This window comes from Neolamprologus brichardi, chromosome 8 (assembly GCF_056152115.1).
Source record: "Neolamprologus brichardi isolate AB-2024 chromosome 8, ASM5615211v1, whole genome shotgun sequence".
Classification (NCBI taxonomy): domain Eukaryota; kingdom Metazoa; phylum Chordata; class Actinopteri; order Cichliformes; family Cichlidae; genus Neolamprologus; species Neolamprologus brichardi.
In genome coordinates, this window is record NC_142111.1 from 18,123,428 (window position 1) to 18,145,758 (window position 22,331).

General features: G+C 39.0%; 2 protein-coding genes across 2 annotated transcripts in view; one reads left to right on the forward strand and one right to left on the reverse strand.

The window, feature by feature from the left end:
• psme4b (proteasome activator subunit 4b) overlaps positions 1-13,479 on the forward strand; it is a 48,784-nt gene extending 35,305 nt beyond the window's left edge. Inside the window, exons 33-47 of the mRNA XM_087844739.1 lie at positions 688-769; positions 1,052-1,205; positions 1,679-1,745; positions 1,838-1,963; positions 2,213-2,365; positions 2,497-2,601; positions 3,665-3,756; positions 3,932-4,063; positions 4,257-4,459; positions 6,205-6,290; positions 6,461-6,589; positions 8,384-8,539; positions 9,472-9,610; positions 9,767-9,900; positions 12,596-13,479. Of these exons, the coding sequence (XP_087700865.1) occupies positions 688-769; positions 1,052-1,205; positions 1,679-1,745; positions 1,838-1,963; positions 2,213-2,365; positions 2,497-2,601; positions 3,665-3,756; positions 3,932-4,063; positions 4,257-4,459; positions 6,205-6,290; positions 6,461-6,589; positions 8,384-8,539; positions 9,472-9,610; positions 9,767-9,900; positions 12,596-12,730 (1,893 nt within the window). The 3' untranslated portion in view covers positions 12,731-13,479. The remainder of the gene's footprint in view (positions 1-687; positions 770-1,051; positions 1,206-1,678; positions 1,746-1,837; positions 1,964-2,212; positions 2,366-2,496; positions 2,602-3,664; positions 3,757-3,931; positions 4,064-4,256; positions 4,460-6,204; positions 6,291-6,460; positions 6,590-8,383; positions 8,540-9,471; positions 9,611-9,766; positions 9,901-12,595) is intronic.
• A 2,984-nt stretch (positions 13,480-16,463) lies between these two features.
• chac2 (ChaC, cation transport regulator homolog 2 (E. coli)) lies at positions 16,464-20,966 on the reverse strand. The gene is made up of 3 exons (XM_006791039.2): positions 20,608-20,966; positions 19,262-19,297; positions 16,464-17,248 (listed from the first exon to the last, which is right to left on the reverse strand). Exons 1-3 carry the CDS (start codon positions 20,740-20,742, stop codon positions 16,850-16,852), a joined length of 570 nt encoding a protein of 189 aa, XP_006791102.2. The 5' UTR covers positions 20,743-20,966; the 3' UTR covers positions 16,464-16,849.
• Positions 20,967-22,331: the final 1,365 nt, after the last annotated feature.

Consider the following 22,331-nt stretch of genomic DNA (forward strand, 5'->3'; position numbering starts at 1 on the left):
GTAAAAGTGCTGTGCTCACATCAATTTGCAGGATACGTAATTAATTGCTTAGCTGCAGACCATTAAACAGTATGTAAACATACCTGCAAGTGTCACTTAAATCCAGTTAGAATCTGTTGTGCTTTCATGATTATATATATTTGTGCACTGCAGTCTAAGACAGTCATCTGCACATTCAACAACCATTTCTTTTTATTTATTTATTTTTCTCTGTAAAAGCGGCTCATGCAAAGTGTAGAATTTATTGAAAACACAGCTAGAGTTTCACTTTTACAGTTATTTGTTTGTATTCAGGTGTGTAATTGAGCAAAATGTCATACCTCTCCAAAGCATAACTGAACAGCGCAGACAAAAGAAAAGAGTGTGAGCTAAGCAAAAAGAGACCTGTGCAAAAAGTGCAATTTAATGGAGCTAAGACACAAAAACTATCATAAAAAGCAGAAGCAATTCAAAGATTAGCTACAACACTGAGACCAGGCTGTTCTCCAGTTCGCTATCAAACGACTGCCGGTAATGTCAACATTTTTTAATACCCACAGCACTTTTATTGGCCCTAAAGGATCCCCTGTGACTGTGGCTAAAACTGTCTCCCTGTAGAGGTCAAGTAGGGTCCCTACAGTTTGTGGCAACAGTTACGACGATAAACTTGTTTTACTCTTGTTTTGGGTAATATTTCCCACCTGTTAGGTTGCAATCTCGGCAATGGCTGGTATCCTGAAGCAGCTGAAACGACTGAGTAAGAAAGTGGCCGTAAATCCATCAGATATCAGTGAGTTTACGTCCAAATGCACACAATCAACCACCAACTACATTATTTAGCTTTCATGTTTATTTCTAAAGCAGGATTTTTAGTTTCGAACTTTTGTAAGATAATAGTTATAATCAGTTGAAATCAACCACTTTGAAACAATAACATCTAAATTTGCTTTAAAAATGGCTATAAACCACAAGAGCTTTCCACCACAAACACACATTCCCCCACAAATAAGACAAATAGGACTCTTGTGTATGAGTGTAAAGGGTGCTTTCTGTTATTGCTTTGTATTTGTAGGTGGGATCGAGGAAACTGATGGGCTGTGCGTGGGGGATCGGGAGGGAAATCGCTGGCTGCAGTACGACAGCAACAACCTACCTCTAACTCAGGAAAAGTGGGACTCAGAGTGTTTTGTGGAGAAGACACACTGGGGATACTACTCGTGGCCGAGGTGAAGACCGTGACTGAGAGATGAGGCGTTGGATGTAGAAACTGAAAGGCTGATTAACTGCTTGCTTGCAAGGAGCTAAGTAGCTGATTGACTTAACTGCGTGGTTGATTTGATGCTTGGCTTTGTGGCGTTGTGACCACGTTTATGCGTGTGTGGCTAAGTGCCGGATGACGCGGCTCTGAGTGGATGGATAACTAGCAGGGTGTTGAACTCGCCTTCTGTCACGGCCTGTCCCAGATAAGGCTGACGGAACGACTTACTGTCTGGCCTAGATAGAAGAATTGATGTATAAGTATAGCGCTGGGTGCCTGTCTTCTATCTTGGTATTCAGACGCCTTGCTGACTACTGACTTTATAATCATTCATTTATCCTTGCTGCTTGTTTGAAGACAGTATGTGTCTATCCAGATTTTTCCTTTGTGTTGTTATCTATAAATCATCGCAGCCTCTTCTTTGTCTCCTGCTCCTTTCAGAGAAATGATGATCTATGCATCTTCGGAAAAGCCAAAAGATGACCTGCCATACGAGGAGATGAGTGAGGTGCGTGCTCATACAGGGCCACACACAGAATCATTCAGCGACGCCTCACTATACCTATTATTACATTTTGGCTGTGTTTGTGTGTCACACAGGGTGAAAAGATCATCTTTGAATACTTCTCGAACCCAGAATTTATTGATCAGCTGATCGAGTTTCTCTCTCTGGAGGATCGGAAAGGAAAGGACAGCTTCAACCCTCGACGTTTTCTCCTCTTCAAGGTGCAGTTGTCATCCTCAATCGATCTGACAGACCTTATACAAAGAAGTGACGCAGCATAATGACACTAGCCAAGGCTGAATCGAACTCCACAGTGCTGCATTTTCTATCATCAACTTTTGTGATTCATTTTTCTCCATCATGCAGCGGTTTACTTGTGTCAAACAAAACCCTGCTTTCCTTTTTTCTCCCTTTTTTCCTGGTAAAAATACACACACACACAAACTCACATGCTCGTGCTTGATTGGCAGGGGCTCTTTCGTAACTATGGTGACGCATTCCTGCCATTACTACGGCCTCACCTGGAGCAGCTTGCCAGTGACCCCCATGAGAGCTCCCAGCGCTGTGTGTGTGAGATTACTGCAGGGTTAATCAGAGGCAGTAAACACTGGAGCTTCGGCAAGGTACTGGACACGCACACACACACACACACACACACACAGTGAGAAACGTACATACTGCACCACTTTTTGATAAGAAGAGTCAATATTAATAAAAACTTCCATTATTGTGTATGTGTGTGCGTGTGCCTCAGGTGGAAAAGTTATGGCAGCTTTTGTGCCCTTTGATCAAGACGGCATTAACCAACATCACAGTGGAAACCTACACAGACTGGGGAACCTGCATCGCTACTGCTTGTGTGAGTTGCTCACATGCATACAAATCCACTATAGTGAAGATAACTCAGGGCTTGTTATAAAAAGTAGGACATTTTTTTGCTAACTGCTAAATAAGATGTTCAGAAGCTGATATTTTAAAAATCCACAGAGCATGTGAAAATTGTCAGATTTGCCTTGACGACACCTTTTAAAGCACAAACTCTTCCTTGCTATTCTATTATTGTTCCTTTATGGTAGTGCAGTGCTGGCTGACATTTGTACTATTGTATGCATTGTATGTGCATTGTAAACTGCCACCCCCCCCCCCCCACCCCCCCCCGAAAAAAAATACAACTAAGAGAAACCCTTTTACTTCTCACATGGTGCCCATATTAAGTTTTTATTTGTCTTCTATTTTTCAAACCACATTCTTTATCATTTTCACCTTACGTTTAGTATCAATGCGAGTATGCTACCCTCACAAGTAAAACCAAGTTGAGATATTAGATATTAGGTCTGCTAAATCTATGTTTATTAAGCATTTATACTCACCAGGCAGAGGACTGTACTCAGATAGGCTGCGGTATTTAAGCGATGCTTAGCTGGTACTAAGGGGCCCAGAGTGTAGAAAGAAACGCAGTCTGCCCGTTCCCCTGTGACATCAACAAAGCATTTTTTCCCAGAAGCTGCTGTTCACTGGATATTTTTCTCTTTTTCAGACCATTCTCTGTAAACCCTAGAGATGGTTGAATCAGCTTTCTCCCCCATTCTGATCAAATTGATCTCTAGGTCACCTTGATCATGTCTACATGCCTAAATGCACTGGATTGGCTGATTAGGTATTTGTATAAATGACAGTCCATTTAGCTGCATTATTGACTGTGTTATTCATTACACATTCCTTTGAATAAAACAGAACAGCTTTGCTTACCATAACCTGTTCTTGCCTTTTTTTATTGGAGCATAAAACATGCTGTTTGGAACAATGAGGGCATAAGGCTATACCTGAGCTATCCAGTTATTTTTTTATTATGATTATGCAAAAACAAAACAATAAAAAGCCAATGCAAATTATTTTTGTTCGTATTGAATGCTGTCCAACAGGAGGGAAGAGAACCCAGGAAACTCCACTGGCTGTTTGAGTTGCTGATGGAGAGCCCCCTCAGCGGAGAGGGCAGCTCATTCAGAGATGCCAGGTAATGTATGTGTGTGCATGATAACTGCATACAAAGTATTTGCAGTATTTAAGAGGTTTCTGATTTCAGGCTGCAGTAGTAACCTGAGCTGACGTATGCTGAGCAGACATGCCCGCAATAACACAACGACCCCCCCCCCATTCTTCCATCTGCCCCCTCTCTTTGTCTCTGTCAGTTTGCTGTATGTGCTTCAGGGAGGTCTGGCTCAGCAGCAGTGGAGAGTTTCTGAACTGCTGCACAGGCTGCTAGCCTACCTGGAGCCCAAGCTCACCCAGGTGTATAAAAATGTCAGGGAGCGCATTGGCAGGTGAAGAACTTATTCTGAATTACATAATCGTGTCTAAACGAGTTAATCTCATTAGCTTGTATGTACTGTTTGGGTTGTTCAAATTAGAGGCTCGTTATTTATCTCTAACTGTCTCATCTGCTCCCGTACTGGATTTGCCTCTCATCTCTCTCCTTTCTGCTCCCTTACCCTTTTTCTGCTCTTTTCTCTCCAGTGTCCTGACCTATATCTTCATGATAGACGTGGCTCTGCCCCACACCCGGCCCACTACCTCCCCCCATGTGGCAGAATTCGTCACACGGGTCCTAGAGCGACTCAAGCCCCTCACAACGGAGCCGGAGATCCACAACCACGTACACGAGGAGAACACCCAGGAGACAGATGAGCGCACCCAGGCTGTCAAACTACTCAAGACGGGTCAGAATGTGGATGAAAAGAAGTAAACTGTGTGTCTTTTAGGCAGGAAGGCCAGGGACAGACAGTGGCTGCATGTCTCTCTCTCTCTCTCTCTCTCTCTCTCTTGCTATATAAGCTTGTTCTCTTGGTGAAATAGACAGTCATACTAAAACTAGATGGACCAAATTAAAAGCTGTGATTCTTCATTGATTTCACCTTTCAAATTTATTTTAAACGGTAGTGAGGTGTAGATCGATAGGAAATTTCGCCCGTGTGTGTTCAAGCATGTCAAAAAGGAATTATGGAAAGGAGTCCCAACTCAATATTTGGATAGGTCTCTTTAGTATAATATGTAATTTGTCCAGGTCACATAAGGAAGTCATTTAAACTACATTTCATATTGATTTTGCTTTCGTCCTAGAGGCTAGTCTAATTTAACCAGTTGTATTCAGGCAAAATGAAATTTCAAGCATTCAGAAGCAAATTGTCTTTTCGATGAAGGAGTGTTCCTGCATAACATTTATAGTGGAAAGACGATGCAGCAAAGAGTCAGAAGTATGAATTTGCCATTTTTGGCAAGCTAGCTGTGTTGTGTTGGCACAACCTACATAAATATAAACTACAATTTGATTACAAAGATAGTAGCTTGCTGAAATGAAAAGAATAAAAATTCTAAATTTGAAGTGATGTAGGTGAGCAATTGAATTTATTAGTTAATTGTATGGCTGAGTAATGTATTATCCAGACAAAACAGATAAAGAGTTGCAATTGTTACCAGCATTGATTAAAAACATATATAAGGTGTTACTAATAAAAATGTAAATAGCTAGCTGAAATAGAAATACGTGAAACGATCTAAGGAAAGTATGAAAACCTTCAAAGTAGCAGTTTAATTGTTGTGAATTAATAATCAAAATAGTTAAAACCGCTAATAGAATTACTGATTAAAAAATGAAAGTGGTATTTCAACATAGGAGATAAAAATGAGCAGGCAGGTGGGCAGACGACATGAACACAGAGGTCAGAGGTCAATTATTTATATTATTGTGTATGAATTTTCTAATTTACTGAAAATCACATGTTAAGGGAGTAATACCTTCAAGTAGCAGATTAATCATTTAAAAAGAAAAAAAGTTAACAGTCATAGTCAGCTCAGCTGTCTAACTCTAAATAGTAATTCACATTCAGTTATAATGAGGTAAGATACATGCTTTTGAACATTAGCGGTTTTAAATTATTCTTGAGACCATTATATAGATTACATTAGATGAAAGAGGATAGGCACCACTGGCAAAGTTTTATAATGTTAAATACTTTAAACTAATAGCTATGCAGAATGTTTTTCCAGTGAAAGATAGACAGACACATATGTAAACCTCTACATATAAAAATTACCTAGCGATTGAGGATAGAGAGTTATTTGAACTTAAAGATTTTGTAATTATTTTTGCAGATTTTATTGTATTACAGTAGTCACGCCTGCTTCGGGTTTTTTTGTAGTTTGCCACAGACTGAATTTAGATCTCATTCTTTTGCCTCAGTATTTGTGCATTGCTGCTCTTTCGGTTTCTGTTATTGCTGTAATCTCCATTATACAGACAAATATCTGGCTGTGGAATTATACAAGTCATTAGATACTAAATAATGATAGATTGTGTTTTATTACCAGAGCCACGCAGCTCCAGTTCTGTGGGTTTTTTTTATCATTTGCCAGCAATTGAAATTCTCCTTGTGTGTTTATGTGTGTATATATGTGCTATTTGCAGTCTTAAAATGGCTGATGACGAGTGCAGGGCGAACCTTTACCACTCCTGTTCAACAGCAGCTACAGCTCCTGCCTCTACTCTTCAAGGTAAGAACAAACGCACACACACACAGGTTCTAGCACAGCATTATTACCCACTCAATCTTACTTGCCCATTAAACTCAATTTCTCTCTTCATTTACTCAAAATGGTGCGTTGCTCCTTGTCTTTCTACCTCTCTCCCTCTCTCTCTCTCTGTTTTCTCTCTCCCCCTGCAGATTGCCCCGGTGGAGATTGATGAGAGCTATGATGAGATGAAGCAGGATGCACGCACGTGTCTCTCTCTCATGTCCCAGGGCCTGCTGTATCCTGAGCACATCCCTCTGGTTTTGGCTGCACTGGAAGAGGTAATATGTACACACAAATCCAGAAATACTCACAAAAGCACACACTCACAACTGCCTCACCTGCCTGCTGTCAATGTTCCAAGCCTAACCTCCCAAGGTATTGTGTTAGACTAAAAACAACCTATGCTATTTTAATTAGCTCGCAGAATTTCTGCGGTGAGTTTTTATGTGAGTGGTACTCCTGTTGTGAAATAGCGGTTCTAAAACTACCTTCATATCGAAGGGATGAGGAAGTATTGCAACATTTTTTTTGTTTCTGTGTTCTGGGAAGTCCTGGGTGTAAACAGTTATTTAAAGGAATAGTTTCATTTGGTGGGAAATCCTTACTTTATTGCTTTGTTTCATTTTTGATCGAACGCCAAAAGGTTTTCATGTGGATCTGGTGCTGTGCACAATGAAAAGCTGCAGATCAACAACTGTTGATGGTAATTTGTAGGCAGCAGAAATTTGATACAGACTTTCAGAATCGATTGTAACAGGTTTTGTAACCTAACCCTAATACTTTTCATGCAGAGCCATCATCAGGTCTGAGCTTTAATTTATTAAGGTTTATAAGCACATACACTACACTGAGAAAAGTACTGTTCTGCCCACAGTGCCATGAAAAAGGTTTATTTACCCTTAATAAATGAAATAATTTATTCTATATTATTGCCATTCACTCCTACATAGTTTACTGAAGCATGTCTTACCATCTTGGCTACTCCTCTGGAGTATTTATTTGTACATGCTGACAACTCTCAAATCTGATTTGTAAAAAAAAAAAAGCTCAACACGGTAAGCTAGCCCTGAGATGAGGCTTAAAACCTTTTTTCTCAGCTGCTTCATGTTTGGCTGCACATCCATCACTGATAAAAGCAGCTGAAATGAGCTTCCTTAAAAGGGAGGCTAGCCTTAGCCTTAGTGATAGGATGATGGCCTTGGTCATTTAGAAGCCACAACTCCTCCACATTGAAAGGAGTCAGTGTTCTGGATATGCCTCACCGACAGGAGGCAGAACCAGGATGCCTTGAGGACATTATATCACTTTACTGGTTACTAGGAATTAATTGGTATCCCCCAGAAGAGCTGGATCAGGTGGCTGGGGGGGGGGAAGGTGTGGCTGTCTCAGGTAACCTGAACCCAGATGGATGGACGGATGGATGAAATTTTTTCCTCATTAAGTTATATTTTAGTTTATGGATACAGTTGGTCAAGAGTCGTGATAAGAATGCCTGTTTACATATTTATTATGATAACCATTGATTTGGATGATAACGAGTAGATATTTGTGAAATCTTGTAAACCCCAGCTGAGAAGCATCAGGAAACAACATAAATATGATATATATTAGCCCGTTTGTTTGTTTATTAGGTCTTTGCTGGTATGGCCAGCACCAGATTCCAAAATGTCTTTCTTCTGTTGCAATCTGTATTTTTATTTTGCATTAAAATGTGGACAGTGTAACCAAATGCACCAAAGTGGTATAGAATGTGGTATAGAATATGGTAGGTGTATATGGCATACCCTTATTTATACACATTCTGTGTATATTTATACTTAGTGAAATAGATGTGCGATTATGAATATGTTGGCATACTTATATTGTGCAGGCACAGCCTCACAGAGTCATCCACATGCTTCTTGAAAGATTTTAATAGCATGAAAAGAGAAAGTATTACATATGGATCTTGTGTACTCGAGTTTATATATCTTTTATGAGCAAGATATCACCTTCAGGGCCTTTGGGGCATCAGTACAAACTCCAACTTGTCTCTCATTATCTCATCTCTTTTTTCTCTCCCCTCTCCTTAGATGGCAGGCAGCAGGTCATGGCATGCACGCTTCTCAGTGCTGACCTACCTCCAGATCATGGTTTTCTACAATTTGTTTACTCTGCTCAGTGTGCCCGCTGAGGTTCTCCGCATTCGAAAACTGGTGATGCAGCTGCTGCTAGATGAGCAGCTTGAGGTAACGTATTCGCAAGCGCTGGTTTAACACAGCCCCTGGGATCTCTGTCAGGAGATAATAAAGGGCTGCTTTTCTACCTAAACCTTAATCCATCTTTTCCATTCACAGTTATTGCTTAAAAATAACAGTCTGTCTCAGTGCTCACTGTAGTTACAGGGATGTTGATTGAGTACTGTGGCTGCCTGAAATCTCTTTGTCTGTGGCAGCTTGGACGATCTAAAAATAACATTCAAGCTAAACCCAAAATAATTGTTTATTTGTCTTGACTTTAAATCCTCTAAATTACTTACTAATGTTTATTTATTGAATCGAATAAAAAAAAAAAGCTTTACAACTGGTGCTCGGAGAACAGAAGTCTCTTGAAATATTGAGTAATGTCAGCTTTTGAGCAATCAATGTCCCACTTGTCTTGCTTTTAAACCCTTTAAACTGTCTACGTTTATTGATCTGGATGTACAGCACAGGTGAAAATCAATAACTCCTGCACTCCAATTGAATTGTCTAAATTACCAACACCGGTCCTTCTCTTAATATTTTGTTAACTGTGTGAGTGTAGAGTTGATTAATGCTTTGTCCTCGTATCACTGTCTGTTACAGTGCCTCAACCATCACTCAGAGCTTATTCATAATTTATGCAAAGTGATGCAGGAAGGCAGTGATGTTCTGCAACTGAATTTTACATCAGCTCAGCTCAGCATCTATCCCTCCTCATCCTCCTCCCCTTCCTTTGCTCATATCTGTCCCGTGTACCTTGCTGTTCACCGATCTCCTTGGGCTCGCCTCCCTTAATAAATTGCGCATGCATTCCTTGCCTCTAAAAATGCCTCGTGTTCTCCACAGCACTCTTTATTTGTCAGTTCTGATCTTCAAGGACCTGTTTTTTCCTCCCTCTTTCTCTCCTTCCTGTCCCGCCTTTCTCCTTCTCATCGTAGGTGAGGGACATGGCATGCACCACCCTCAGTGGTTTACTGCAGTGCCAGTTCTTCCCTCTGGACTCCAGTTTGCAGACACAGCTCCAGACGCTGAGTCAGACTTGCCTCCCCAAGGCCCGGGGGGAGCTGGCCTCTACAGGTACACACACACACATTTCCGTGCACGTCACAATTGCACAGTGAGGCAATCACAATAATACTTGCCCTATTACCCTTTCTTATCCCAGGGGAAATGCGAACCTTGAGATTCGAAGAGCTATTTTAACTCTCCCTTTGTGTGTGTGTGTGTGTGTAGATTTAGTGCGGCGCCATGCTGGAGTGCTCGGCCTCAGTGCGTGCATCCTGTCGAGCCCCTATGATGTCCCAGACTGGATGCCTCAGATATTGATGGACCTGAGCAGCCATCTCAATGACCCACAGCCTATAGAGGTGCGCGCACGCATTAGCCCCACCACACACACTCATATATAAACATCTAGCTCAAAACAGTGTGAGCTGAAAGAATACAATTTCATTGTCCAATTGAGGAGAAAATTGTGTCTTTGGTCTTACTTCAGGCATGAAGAATACATACAATGTAATCCGTAGAGCAGAGTTTGAATAATACATTATAGTGGTGTGGAGCCAATGATGACGATGGTTTAGTGCCTCTCCCATAGGAAAGTGAAAAAGATGAGAAAGAAAATCCAATAAAATACAGTTAAAATATTGTATTTGTAAAAATGTTGACTAACATGTTGGTTACTGTAAATCATAGGCTGTATTTAAAAGGTGGAGATATCCATAATGATGATATCCGTATCCACGAGCTCCTGCTGTTCATATTTTCACGTGTCAAAGTAGGATCGTGGCCCCACGTTTGGGGTTATTTGGAGTCAGAGATGTCAGTGTTTGGCAAGTCGACGGAGTGCTAACTTATCAATCTATACTAGCAAACTTGGCTACCACCAGTGTCATCCTCAGAGTCATGCTGTCGATTAGCACGATTGCTGCAGAATCACTAAACTACTGTGAACCACATCCATATACATAGGTAATCACAGATACATGTAAAATACAAAGTCAGGAAGGTGTTCTTATCATCTCATCATCATCAGATTAATTACTGACTTTCCTTCTTTAGCCAAATAACTTTATCCTTCATTCTTAGCTAACTAGAAACAACCGTTTCTAACAGTGTGCAATGAATAAATTATTTTTCCAAATTAGTTTTTAATTATTGTAAACAGTTCTGATCGTTGCTGCAAATATTTTCAGCTGCTAATCTGCATTTTACATTATGTGTCTCTAGATAGAGGATTTACCAGCCAAAACAGGAACTTTTGAATTTGCAGTGCATGTACTTAAACTAAGTGTAGGCTTCATTGTAATAGATAGTGGCTGTAATCAAGGGTGGGTATGAGCGTTCACTGTTCAAAACAAATGAAGCAAGAAAAACAGTTGCTATCAACATTCGTTTTATCGCAGGACTTTACTACAGACTTTAATGGAAATGTTCCACTACCGAGAAACAGCACATCACTTTGGGCTCATGTATATTAGTTTACATAAACGTTTGGCCCTGAATCATGCATTACATCTTGTTTATCTAGAAGCCAAATATCTTTACATTCACACTTGAGAAATAACAATCCTCTTTTCCCTGCTGTGGTTGCCAGATTAAAAATTATTCTGTTGCCTTTTTATTATACATACCAGTGTATGGAAAAAGACAAACGCGGACAAACTCTCAGGCCTCTGGTACAGAGCAGTTAACAGTTATATAGACTGCATAGAGCTATATACTGCATATTTTTTAATAAAAAATACTTGTTTGCATTGAAAAGGGGAAGTTTTTAACTACTCATAAAGTAACTGTTTGTTTATACACTTGGATGTATGCTCTGTTGCATGTGTTGTGTGAAGGCACCATTTCTACATGATCCCAGGCATGTTTTTCTGCATTGTGTTCTATAAAAATCTAGGATGCTTTCACACTTGGTCCCTTTCAGCCCTCTTAACAACTCAGAGCTATTAGTCAGCATTTTTTGCTCATATGTGAACACTTCAACTGAACTCAGATGAAGGCATGAGAACACCAGGTATTTCTCTTTCTCCTACATGCACACAGCAGTGGAGGAAACATTGGCTCCCTTTAAGTCATTTTAGTCATAGCAAACCTATAAAAGCACTCTGCTGAAAATGCTGTTAAATTAAATATGATACAAACGCCTAACTAGTGGACTGCAGCTAATGATTATTATTCATGATGGATTGATCTGCGTCATTTTTCTACTTTAGTCAATTTTTTTGTTTTATAGAAATTCTGAAAATAATAAGTACCATCAGACTGCCCTCATTGGTCTTTTTTAAATCTACTTCATGAAGACTGAGCTGTGTCCTTTTAAAAAGACTAATAAGTGATCGTGTCCCTAATTTCATGATGCCTTCATTGGTCAACAAAAAGCAGATACCAGTTTATCTGTGATTGGTCGATATCAGCCAGCTGATGTATCACCAGGGCTTTAGCAATGAGGCAGATAATTGTATTTTTTCATGAATGGGATGTTGAGCTTTGTCAACGTGTAGAGGACTAAAAGTGTACTGATGAATCATGCTCTAAAAACGATACTTAAGATGTATGTCTATTTTTATTCTTGGATGCTAAAAAAGTAGCTTTGCATGATTCATAGTTCAGATCATTACTTATTTACCAAATATTTACCATATATGTGGCCTTGTTGCCGCATCTCAGTTCATATTCTGTGTAAAACAAACTCTTTTAGGTCCCTTCCTCCCTCCTTTAAGCCATTTTTGTTCTGATTGGCTGCCCTTCACATGAAAACAGCAGTTTGAACAGGTCTCATGTGTTCACAGCCAAAGCGCCAGCCACTAGAGCTCTGTAGGATATCATACAGAGCTAAGATTGGGAAAAAAATATGGCATCATAGAGATTTCAGTCTTCATACAGGTTTAATATGAGCATCGACCATGTTTTCGATGAAAGAAAGCAGGAAAAAAACCCAATAAAAGTCCAGTAAAGCTGATAAACTCACTTGTGTTTTGTGGTGTTGTTTCTAAATGTGCACACTGCATTCACCTAGATTATGTTTATGCATGATGATTTTGATTTTCTTACCCAAAGATGACGGTGAAGAAGACCTTGTCAGAATTTCGGCGTACTCACCACGATAACTGGCAGGAGCATCGACAGTGCTTCACTGACGATCAGCTGCTCGTGCTCACAGACCTGCTGGTGTCACCCTGTTATTACGCCTAGACAGCAATTTCCTGCCTTCCCAGGTCTTCGTAACCCATGTAGGACCACTACCAGAGAAATTAATTACACAACGGCTGGGAACTCCAGTCTTGTGCAGCCTGTAAAATAATATCTGATAATGCTAGCAGGGCGCTCTCCCTCTGGAACCTCACTTGCCACCGTTGGCCTTCACTAAACCCAGCAAGTAAGCAATCCTGGGCAAAATGGTTTCAAATTTTTAACTAGCATGGTATTTTTAGTCAAAGGTGGCCACTTTAGAGGGAAAGGTTTGGTTTATATTGAGAAAGTCTTTTTATTGCTAATCATCATTGTTCCGGTATGTACTTTTAAAAGAGTTCTAACTTGTGCACGTTATTAAATACAAGGAAGACATTTCTTCATGATAATGTTCATGTGTGAAATTATAATAATAATATATATAAATGTATGCAATATATTCAGAAAATATTTGTGAAATTGTAATATAAAAATTATCGTTGTTGTATTTCTACAGCTATATTGTAATACAACACTTATAAAGCTATTTTAAAGCACTCATGATATATAATACCTCATATTGACATTAATTATATAATTTATATAAATAAAAAGAAGAAATAAAAATTGTATATATCATATTAGATCATAAAAATCTGTGACCTGCAGTAACAATGGTGTCATATTTCTATAGGCCACATTTTGTCATGTTCTGCATTAGTTCTGCACTGAGAATTTACCGTGTCCTGTGAAATAAATGCATTATTTGTAAAGTGTGGTGCTTCTTTTTGAGTGTTGCATGTTTGCAGGGTTGGCTGACTGTATAAAGCACCAGCTGTTTAGCTCTGTACAGCCATGTCACATAGCAGTACACTTCATTCTGTGCAGAGCTCAAACATAAAAGCTTCTTCTTGCAAGGATAGTTTTGTGCCGCTGCGCCCTGTTACTAGAGCCTGTGCACATTAGCACCAGCGTAGCTAGACCCCTTTTACTGCTGCAGCCTAGTAAGGTCTCAGGTGTGAGTTTTAGCAAGTACCAGGAGTCATTTAGATTAAGACATGAAAAGAGCAGGGTTTTTTTTTTTGAATGCACAATGTCAAAAAGCTTTTAGTGCTAAAACTTGAAATATATTCTACAGTTGAATGCTCGAAAAACTTAAGTGTCTAAACTTTGTGTTTTGACTTATTTTCATAGATTATATATTAATAATTATCCATCCGTTTTCTTAACCCCTCATCTATGTCAGGGTTGTGAGGGACTAGAGCCTATTCTAGCTTTAAATTGGGTGAGAAGGAGGGTAAACAGTGGACAGATCACCAGTCCATCAGGATATATTTACTCACTGGCTACTTCATTAGGTTCGCCTGTTCAATAGCTTATTAACATAAATATCTAATCAGCCAGTCACATGGCAGCAACTGAGTTTAGCATGCAGACATGGTCAAGAAGGACTGCTGAATCTCAAACTGAGAACCAGCATGGGGGGGAAATGGTTATTTTAGTGACTCTGAACATAGTTGTATGTCTTAGTATTTCAGAAACTGCTGATCTACTGGGAATCCCTACACAGCCATCTGTAGGGTTTACAGAGACAGGTACAAAAACAAAATATCCAGTGAGCAGCAGTTCTCTCAGTGAAAATGCTTTGTTGATGCTAGAGGTCAGAGGAGACGGCTTTGAGCTGGTAGGAAGACATAGTAACTCAAATAACAACTCAATACGACCACAGTAAGGAGGAGAGCATCTCTGAACACACAACACGTCGGACCTTGAAGTTCATAGGTTACAGGACCAGAAGACCACACCAGGTGCCACTCCTGTCATCTAAGAACAAGAAATTGAGGCCACAATTTGCATGGGCTCTCCAAAATTGGACAGAAGTTTGGAAATATTGCCTGATCTGATGAGTCTTTTTCTGCTTTTTTGGATAGTAGGGTCTAATGTAAACTACATGAAAGCTTGGATCTATTCTGCCTTATATCAGGGGTTCAGGTGGTGGTGCAATGGTTTGAGGGATATTTTCATAGCACACTTTGGGCCCCTTAGTGCCAACTGAGCATTGTTTGAAACCTGCAGCCTACCTCAGTATTGCTTCTGATAATACTCATTTTTTTATGTCCACAGTATGCTGACTGTAACATTAGACTGTAAAGTAAGCAAAGGTAGGTTGATGTAGCAGAAGAAATAGCCACTTGTGTCCCACCTCTGAGTGTGTGTGTGTTAAAGATGGAATCACAGTTCAAGCTGTCACTCTTTTATTCTGCTTGTTGATGTTTTTCTGATGCAGTCGTGTTGAATTTGATGTGTTTACTGTGCTGAGACGGAGGCAGGCAGAATGAGAAGCAGCCGACGCCGGCTCCCCTGTGCTAGAACTACTAATCTTGACACAGAGTAAGTAAAGGTTAGACTGAACAATGTGTGTTTGCTTAAAGTGATTTTCATGACAACTACTTGATCATAGCAGGAAGAGAGATAGGCTGTATTTAGAAAAGCTGCATTACCAGACTGGACAATTTTTTTAGCTGTATTTATTACAGCGTTTCAACCTATTTGTCAAGTTTTAGATTTATTTTATTAAAGTTACTAAAAAAAACAAGGAAAAATAACTGGGGCGTCATTATATTTTAATTGCGATAAGGTTTTATTTTTTAATAAACGGTTCAGTAGAAGACTTAAGGAACACATTAGACTAACCATAGCAAGACAGATAAGAAAAGCCTACACTGACAATGAAAGGCTGTCATTTGTCACAGCAGTGCATTGAGCTGAACACTAACATTAACATGCTCACGGTGACAGTACTAACGGTGCTGATGTTTCTAAAGTTCTAAAGTGAAATGTTTACAGTGTTTACCATGCTAACAAAGATTAATTAGCACTTAATTTGCAGCTGCATCTGACAAGGGTGTCATTGTTTTTGTGTCTGATTATGAAACCAACTTAGAGCTAGAGTTAAAAATATTATGTTGGATAACTCTTTGCCATACAGTACTGTGCAAAAAACATGTGCCAACCCTAATTTCTTTACATTTTACTTCCAAGGAGCCAGATTTTCTTCAAATTCTTTAAAGTGAGCTTGAGCAGTAGTTCTCTAAAGGTCTTGTTCTTTGGACATGGACTGCTCTTTCACTCACTTTAAGTCCAGTCCTTGTACCTGACCATTTTTAGAGGAATAAAAGAGCACCAGCAAGGTGATTTCCAAAGCGCTATTAGCTGAAAACTTGGCATATCTTGTCATGAATGTGCAGTGTGTCCTATCATTTGAGGGAAACTGGACAACTTGAGGAGAAAAGACAAAATGTCTACAGCAGATAAACAGTATCTGAAAGTCATGTCTTAAGATATAGGGAAAAATCTGATATATTCTCATATCCATCATGCGGTAATAGCTTCATTTTGATGATCTCACACTGCTAGACTGGCCTCTAGCAGTGTGAGATCAGCTTGACATAGAATAAAACAAAAGGCAGCCAACATTCAGAGAAGAGCTTTAAATGTCCTTCAACAAGCTCAGAGAACTATTCCTGAAGAATGCTTAAAGAAATGACGAGCTTGCCTAAGAGTTCAGTCATGTTGAATATTGACTTTCAAGCTTTTTAGAATTATACTCTGCTTTTACATCCCATAGTATATTTCCATATTTCAATAAATCGCTGTACCCATTTCCCCATTTTCTTAACAAAATATAAAGAAATGAGGGGTGGCTCAAGACTTTTAGCTCTATATTTAATAAACGTTAAACCAGACATGAAGCAGCTCAGGTTTGAGTGTTAAATGTTTAATAACTTATATACAATAACATTAGCAATTCTTTGTCTCATCTTGGCTAGTCAATGCCAAATATTAAATACCTATATTTAAACCATATATATTGAAACTGTTCTGTAGGGATTTATATTGAAACTTAACTTGCGATCTGTACATTTTTGGTAATTTATGTTTTCTATACCAGTTTATGTGTTATTACTTTGAAGCAGCTTTCAGTGGATATTTATTTGCACTGAAATCCTGAACAAAATAACATGATTTAGTCAACTAATGAGGTCAACATGTCCCATCCAACACGTAACAAACATCTTTATTGGACAAGTTTACCTTAAACCCTGAGATCATGTGACGAACCCAGCCCAATATAGACATTTTTTAAAAATCGACTGCTGTTACTGAATTTTTCTGTCCGTTTTCTAGCCTCTCTCTTACTAAAGTTTCAAGAGAAAACAGATGTGTGTCTGAGTCCTCAGGCAGAAAAGTCCTCACGGCGTCAGCCAGCTGAAACAGATACTCTGTATTTTTCCCGCTTGGACCGGTAGAGTTGATGATCTGATTGGCGATCTCCTCCAGGGGTGCGGGGCCGAGGTAGTTGGGATTGTCCTTGGAGCCGATGTAGATCAGCGTCTGGCTTGGCGAGCAAGTGAGTGATGGACGGGGATGAAAGGTCACCGTGACGACCTGATAACCACCTTTTTCTCGGTAGTCGAGGTAGTGCTTCACTTCTTCCTCCCGGCCAGTCGGCAGTTTGTAGGCAACACCCCAAACACACCCCTGAGGAAAGCAAAATGGCTTAGAGGTCCATAACCTGATGACATTTTATTAGGTACACCTGTTCAACTGCTTCTTCACACCAATCTGATTGGTGGCAGCATCTCAGTGCATTTAAGAATGTAGACATGGTAGACAAGAATACCTACTGAAGTTTAACTCAAGCAACAGAATGGGGAAGAATGGTGATTTGGTTGTTGGTGCCAGACTTACTGGTCTGAGTATTTCAGAAACTGCTGATCTACTGGGATTTTCTCACACAACCAGCTCTAGGATTTATAGATAATAGTCCAAAACAGAGAAAATATGTCAGTGTGGACAAAAATGTTAGAGGAATGTTTCCAGAGCCTTTTTGAATGTATGCCTTGAAGAACTAAGGCATTGCAAAAAGGGTTCCAACCACTGACCATACTCACACCCAGAAAATTTTAATAATCAATTACTCTCTTGCTTCTACGCTGTGAGGATTTCTTATTGTATTTTATGTTTGCAAACATCCAAGGACTTTACCTTGGACTTCAAGAAACTATAATTGATATTTTTCAGCATTTATTTCAAACTTATCACACTTATCAGTCAATTCTAAAAACAGATTCCTGCCATGCTTTACTACATCACAACTCATACTACAGTACTGTGCAAAATTCTCAAGCCACTCCTCATTTTTAGACATTTTGCTTTTAAGAAGTCAGACTTTCAAGTTCTTTTTTAAAGACATCTTGAGCAACAGTTCTTCAGGCTTTCTGAATCTTTCAAACATTTTCCTTCTAGACATTGGCTGCTTTTTCCACTCATTTTCATTCCAGTCGTTGATCATTTTCAAAGATTTTGTTGTTTTATTTTATTTGTTTTGTTGTCGCACCGGAACTGGATTGTTCAAATTGCCTTTACTAAGTACAGACATGGTCAGGAGAGAGGTACAACATTGAGTATCTGTTGGCATCTGTGAAACATGGCTTATTGTGGTTTGGGGCTGCATTTCAGCCAGTGGTACTGGGTATCTTATCAAAATTATGTAATAATAAGCATTGAAAAGTACAGTCAGACTTTAAAACATAAAAACATTATCTGGGAAGCATTTGGCAACAGACTGCCACTGGAACACTATTAGACATGGATTGGCCTCCCCAGAGCGTAGACCTCAAGATTATTAAAGCAGAGTGGGATCACCTTGACAGAGAACAGAACAAAAGGCAGCCAACATCCAAATAAGACTTCTGAAACATCTTTAGACGTCTGGAGAACTATTCCAGAAGTCTCTTTCCCATTTTCCTAGCAACATAAAAAATGAGGGGTCACTCAAGACTTTTGTACAGTACTGTCTATAAGAGGTTATCTTCTTTCCTGCGCCGTTTTCACTCCTGTCTGCCTTGTAAAAGCACGAAACTCTGCAAAACTGTTTATATTTAAAGTATAACACTTTCTATGTATGTAAGTGAACACAAAAAGTCCTCTCGAAGTGGAATCCAATTTGTGCAGCTTTGTACACTGATCGCCTTCACACTCCAACTCTTGTCTTAATTATAGCCAATAAAACAAGAATACATAACAAGGTAGGTGGATTATGACCTTCGGGTAGTAATAATCTCTCATTACTGTGTAAATAACATGTAATTTTGTTTGCTTCCTGCAATGCAAACATCAAAGTGATGACAATAAAGGCATACGTCTTGTACCTATTATGTAATGAAATTACCAGTCAATGAAGGAAAGAATAAACAAATGGGGGCTATTTTGAGTATGTAGTCCGTATTTATGGAAAAACATCAAGAATATGACCAAAATAGTCATATTCAAAATAAAATTTCTTCATTTCTATTATCGTTTCTTTCATTTCCATTATTTTTTGATAATGAATGGTTCTGCTCATCTGTCAAGCTATTAATTGAATTTGTGGTTGGAATCACAAATTATTTCTTTCTGACATCATAAAGACTTTTTAATACTGACTGATTAATAAAGGAATACGTCAAATTGTTATTGCACCCTGATGTTAAGAAAGGAGGTATAACTCACCTCAGGATTCTCCACGAGTGTCACAACCCGGCCAGGCTGCAAAGAACACACAAACACACATAATAAATGGCTTTGTCATTAAATTGCAAGTTGGTTAGCACACATATTGCAGGAAATGGGATCTTTCTGAAAGGTTACAGGCACGGTGGGGGAAATAATTATTTGATCCCCTGTTGAATTTGTAATGTTGCTCACTTACAGAGAAATTAGTTACATTTTCATTAATTCGTTTTATGGTAGTTTCATTTTAATGGAGAGAGACAGAATATCAACCAAAAGTCCAGGAAAAAAGCATATTACATAAACACTATAAATTGATTTGCATGTCACTGAGTTAAATAAGTATTTGATCTCCTATAACCTAGCCAGAATTCTGGCTCCAAGAGTTGGCTGTGTGTTCATGTGGTACACAGATTACAATCAATCGATTACAGATGTGCTTGATTTCAAGTTATATTTGTAAAGCATGCTTGTCCATAAAATCGGGTTTTTCCATCCCAAAACTCTCTACCTCCATAGGCAAAACCTAAGAGCTGGATAAGAATGTAAACCTCCACAAAGCTGTAATGGACTGCAAGTCAATCAACAGTAGGTTTGGTGAGAAGGTGACAACTTTTGGTGACATTATTTGGAAATGAAGGAAATAAAAAGATTATCAATCACCCTATAGAAAATCTGTGGAGGGAACTGAAGTTTCAAGTTGCTAAGTACTAAGGCATGTTTTGCTTGGCGATGAAATACTTCTTTCAATCAATGACATGCAAATGGATTTATAGCTTTTACTTCTGAATTTCTAGTTGATATTCTGCAGCTCACCGTAAACAGTTCAAGACTGTTTATTCCGTTGTGTGTGAGCAAACTTACAAATTCAGCAGGAAAACAATTATTTCCTCCACTGTATAATATCACCTGTACACTTTATAATGCAGTGGTTGCCAGACTGTGAGGTGGACACGTATTGATTGGGCACAGTGCTTGGCAGACCAGGAGAAAAAAAGTGGATAAAATTAGAATTACATAAAATAAATACATTTTCTAAAGCTGGGCAAACAAAGAAAAGTTGTGGTTTTAAACCGTTATAAGATTACAGGAGTCTATAAATCACCATATTAGGGGGAATATTGCTAACATGGATTTAAATATTAAAGGGTAACATCTAGCCCATGTATAAGGAATAACGGTTAGGACATAAAGGCGTTAACTTTGTAATAATATAAGCCGAAGTGAAGTATCTTCAGTGATGTCTGCCGTGCACTAAAACACACTGTAACAACATTGCATTAGGTAGTACTTTTTTCATTCTGGCCGCTATGAATCAGTTCCCAAAGCCAGTAAAGTATACTCACCTTACCCGGTACTCCTCGATGGTCGGTACTGCCTTGCCAAAACCGGCGACTGAAGCCTTTTATGTACCCAATTCTCTTTTCCTCGTAAGGAAAATCTACTTTCCATATCAGTGAGCCGTAACCGAACACCCACATGATGAGAGGTTAGGCTAACAGAAAAGGACGGTTGAGCTGGACGAAATAGTCACCTGTAATCGCGACGCCTACGACTTATAACAAGAGCTACAGCATTATAAAAGCTGACGTGTTCACCTGTATGAGTAAAGGTGATATTTCAAAACAGGAAAACGTGCTTGAAGCACCGGTTCCGTGTTCAGCGGACAAACTGTCAAGTCATACGGACTACGTAAATTCCTTCACTTCCACTAAATACCTTTCAGTTTAAATAACAATTCTGGGGAATCTGAAAATTTTTGGCCAAGAAAGCTAAATTATGACTTTTCGGTTGTTGAATCAAATGATACCCATTCTTTTCGCACTGTGTTGTGCTTACAGCATATGCTGTATCACTTTCTTGCAAATGCTTTCGGGCCACCTGCTTTTAATTTGAAGGTGAAGCCACAATTCCGGATGTTTGTAGCTATTTCTGTGCTGGTTTTAGTTAGGTCAAACGGTACAGATAAGCAAGAAACGTTGTCATCGTGACGTATGTCTAAATAGCAAGAGATTAAAATTTTGTAATAAGTAGTTTGAATGTGTCCATGACTTCCTTGTTGCGTTCAGTACAGTGGGATAAATTTAGTTTAGGTTCACATCAATTTATTTCAACAAACTTTATTTTTTTAATTAAAAAATAAAACAAATAAGACGGAAATATTATTAGATTAGTCTATTATTGTATTAGTTAACAACAGTGCATGATATTAATCGTGGACATTAACGATTAATGGATGTGTTAATATGACCTTTTCTTGTTAAAAAAAAAAGAAGTCACAATTAAATCTTAATAACATACAAAACTTTTATTTCCTTCTTTATTTATTTATTTATTTTAAATCTCGTCTTTTCTCGAATGTTGGGTTCACCTATTACCTGATGTACCCTAAATCCCTACAAGATTATTTTATTTTAGGCTATGGCTCTCATGATTTCTTTTCAGCTCATTTCTACTTTTGTGTGGCCTTTTTTCAAACATGAGCTGGGACAGATAACACAGAGCTTTCATCCTGACACCAGGGGGTGCTGAGTTTCTATTTCCCATAGTGTGTCATGGCACGCTTCTTTCATGTATGCCGTGAGAGCACTGATTCAGAACCAAATTAAGTGGACAGCAGCAATATGGTCTCTAATGTCATGCTCATTCCCCTGCCTCTGAGAACAGCTAGTCAGCAAATCTTTTATCTGAGACTCCAGTTTGGAGATGCAGCTCAATAGCTGAAATCCCCAGCTGTGGTAGCTGAAGAAATATCCACCATTTAGATACCCTTATTCAAGAAACCAAAGCCAAACTTGGGGTAGCTGAGCTGATTGCTGAGTGACAGAAGATCAGAAGTCAGCTCTAAACGGGAAATAAAAAATGGAAACAGTAACTGTGTTGGTCGTGAAACCTGCTGCCATCTACTCAAAAACATATTCTTTTTGCTTTTTAGCCCCCCGCATGTTATCTTTTACTTTTATAATTAAAGTATGTTGTTTTGTAAATGCACCAGTGTGAATTGAGGTATTTACACTCATCTGCAATTTATAAGCACTCCTTGGAAGTATTGAGTGGACTCCTCTTTGAC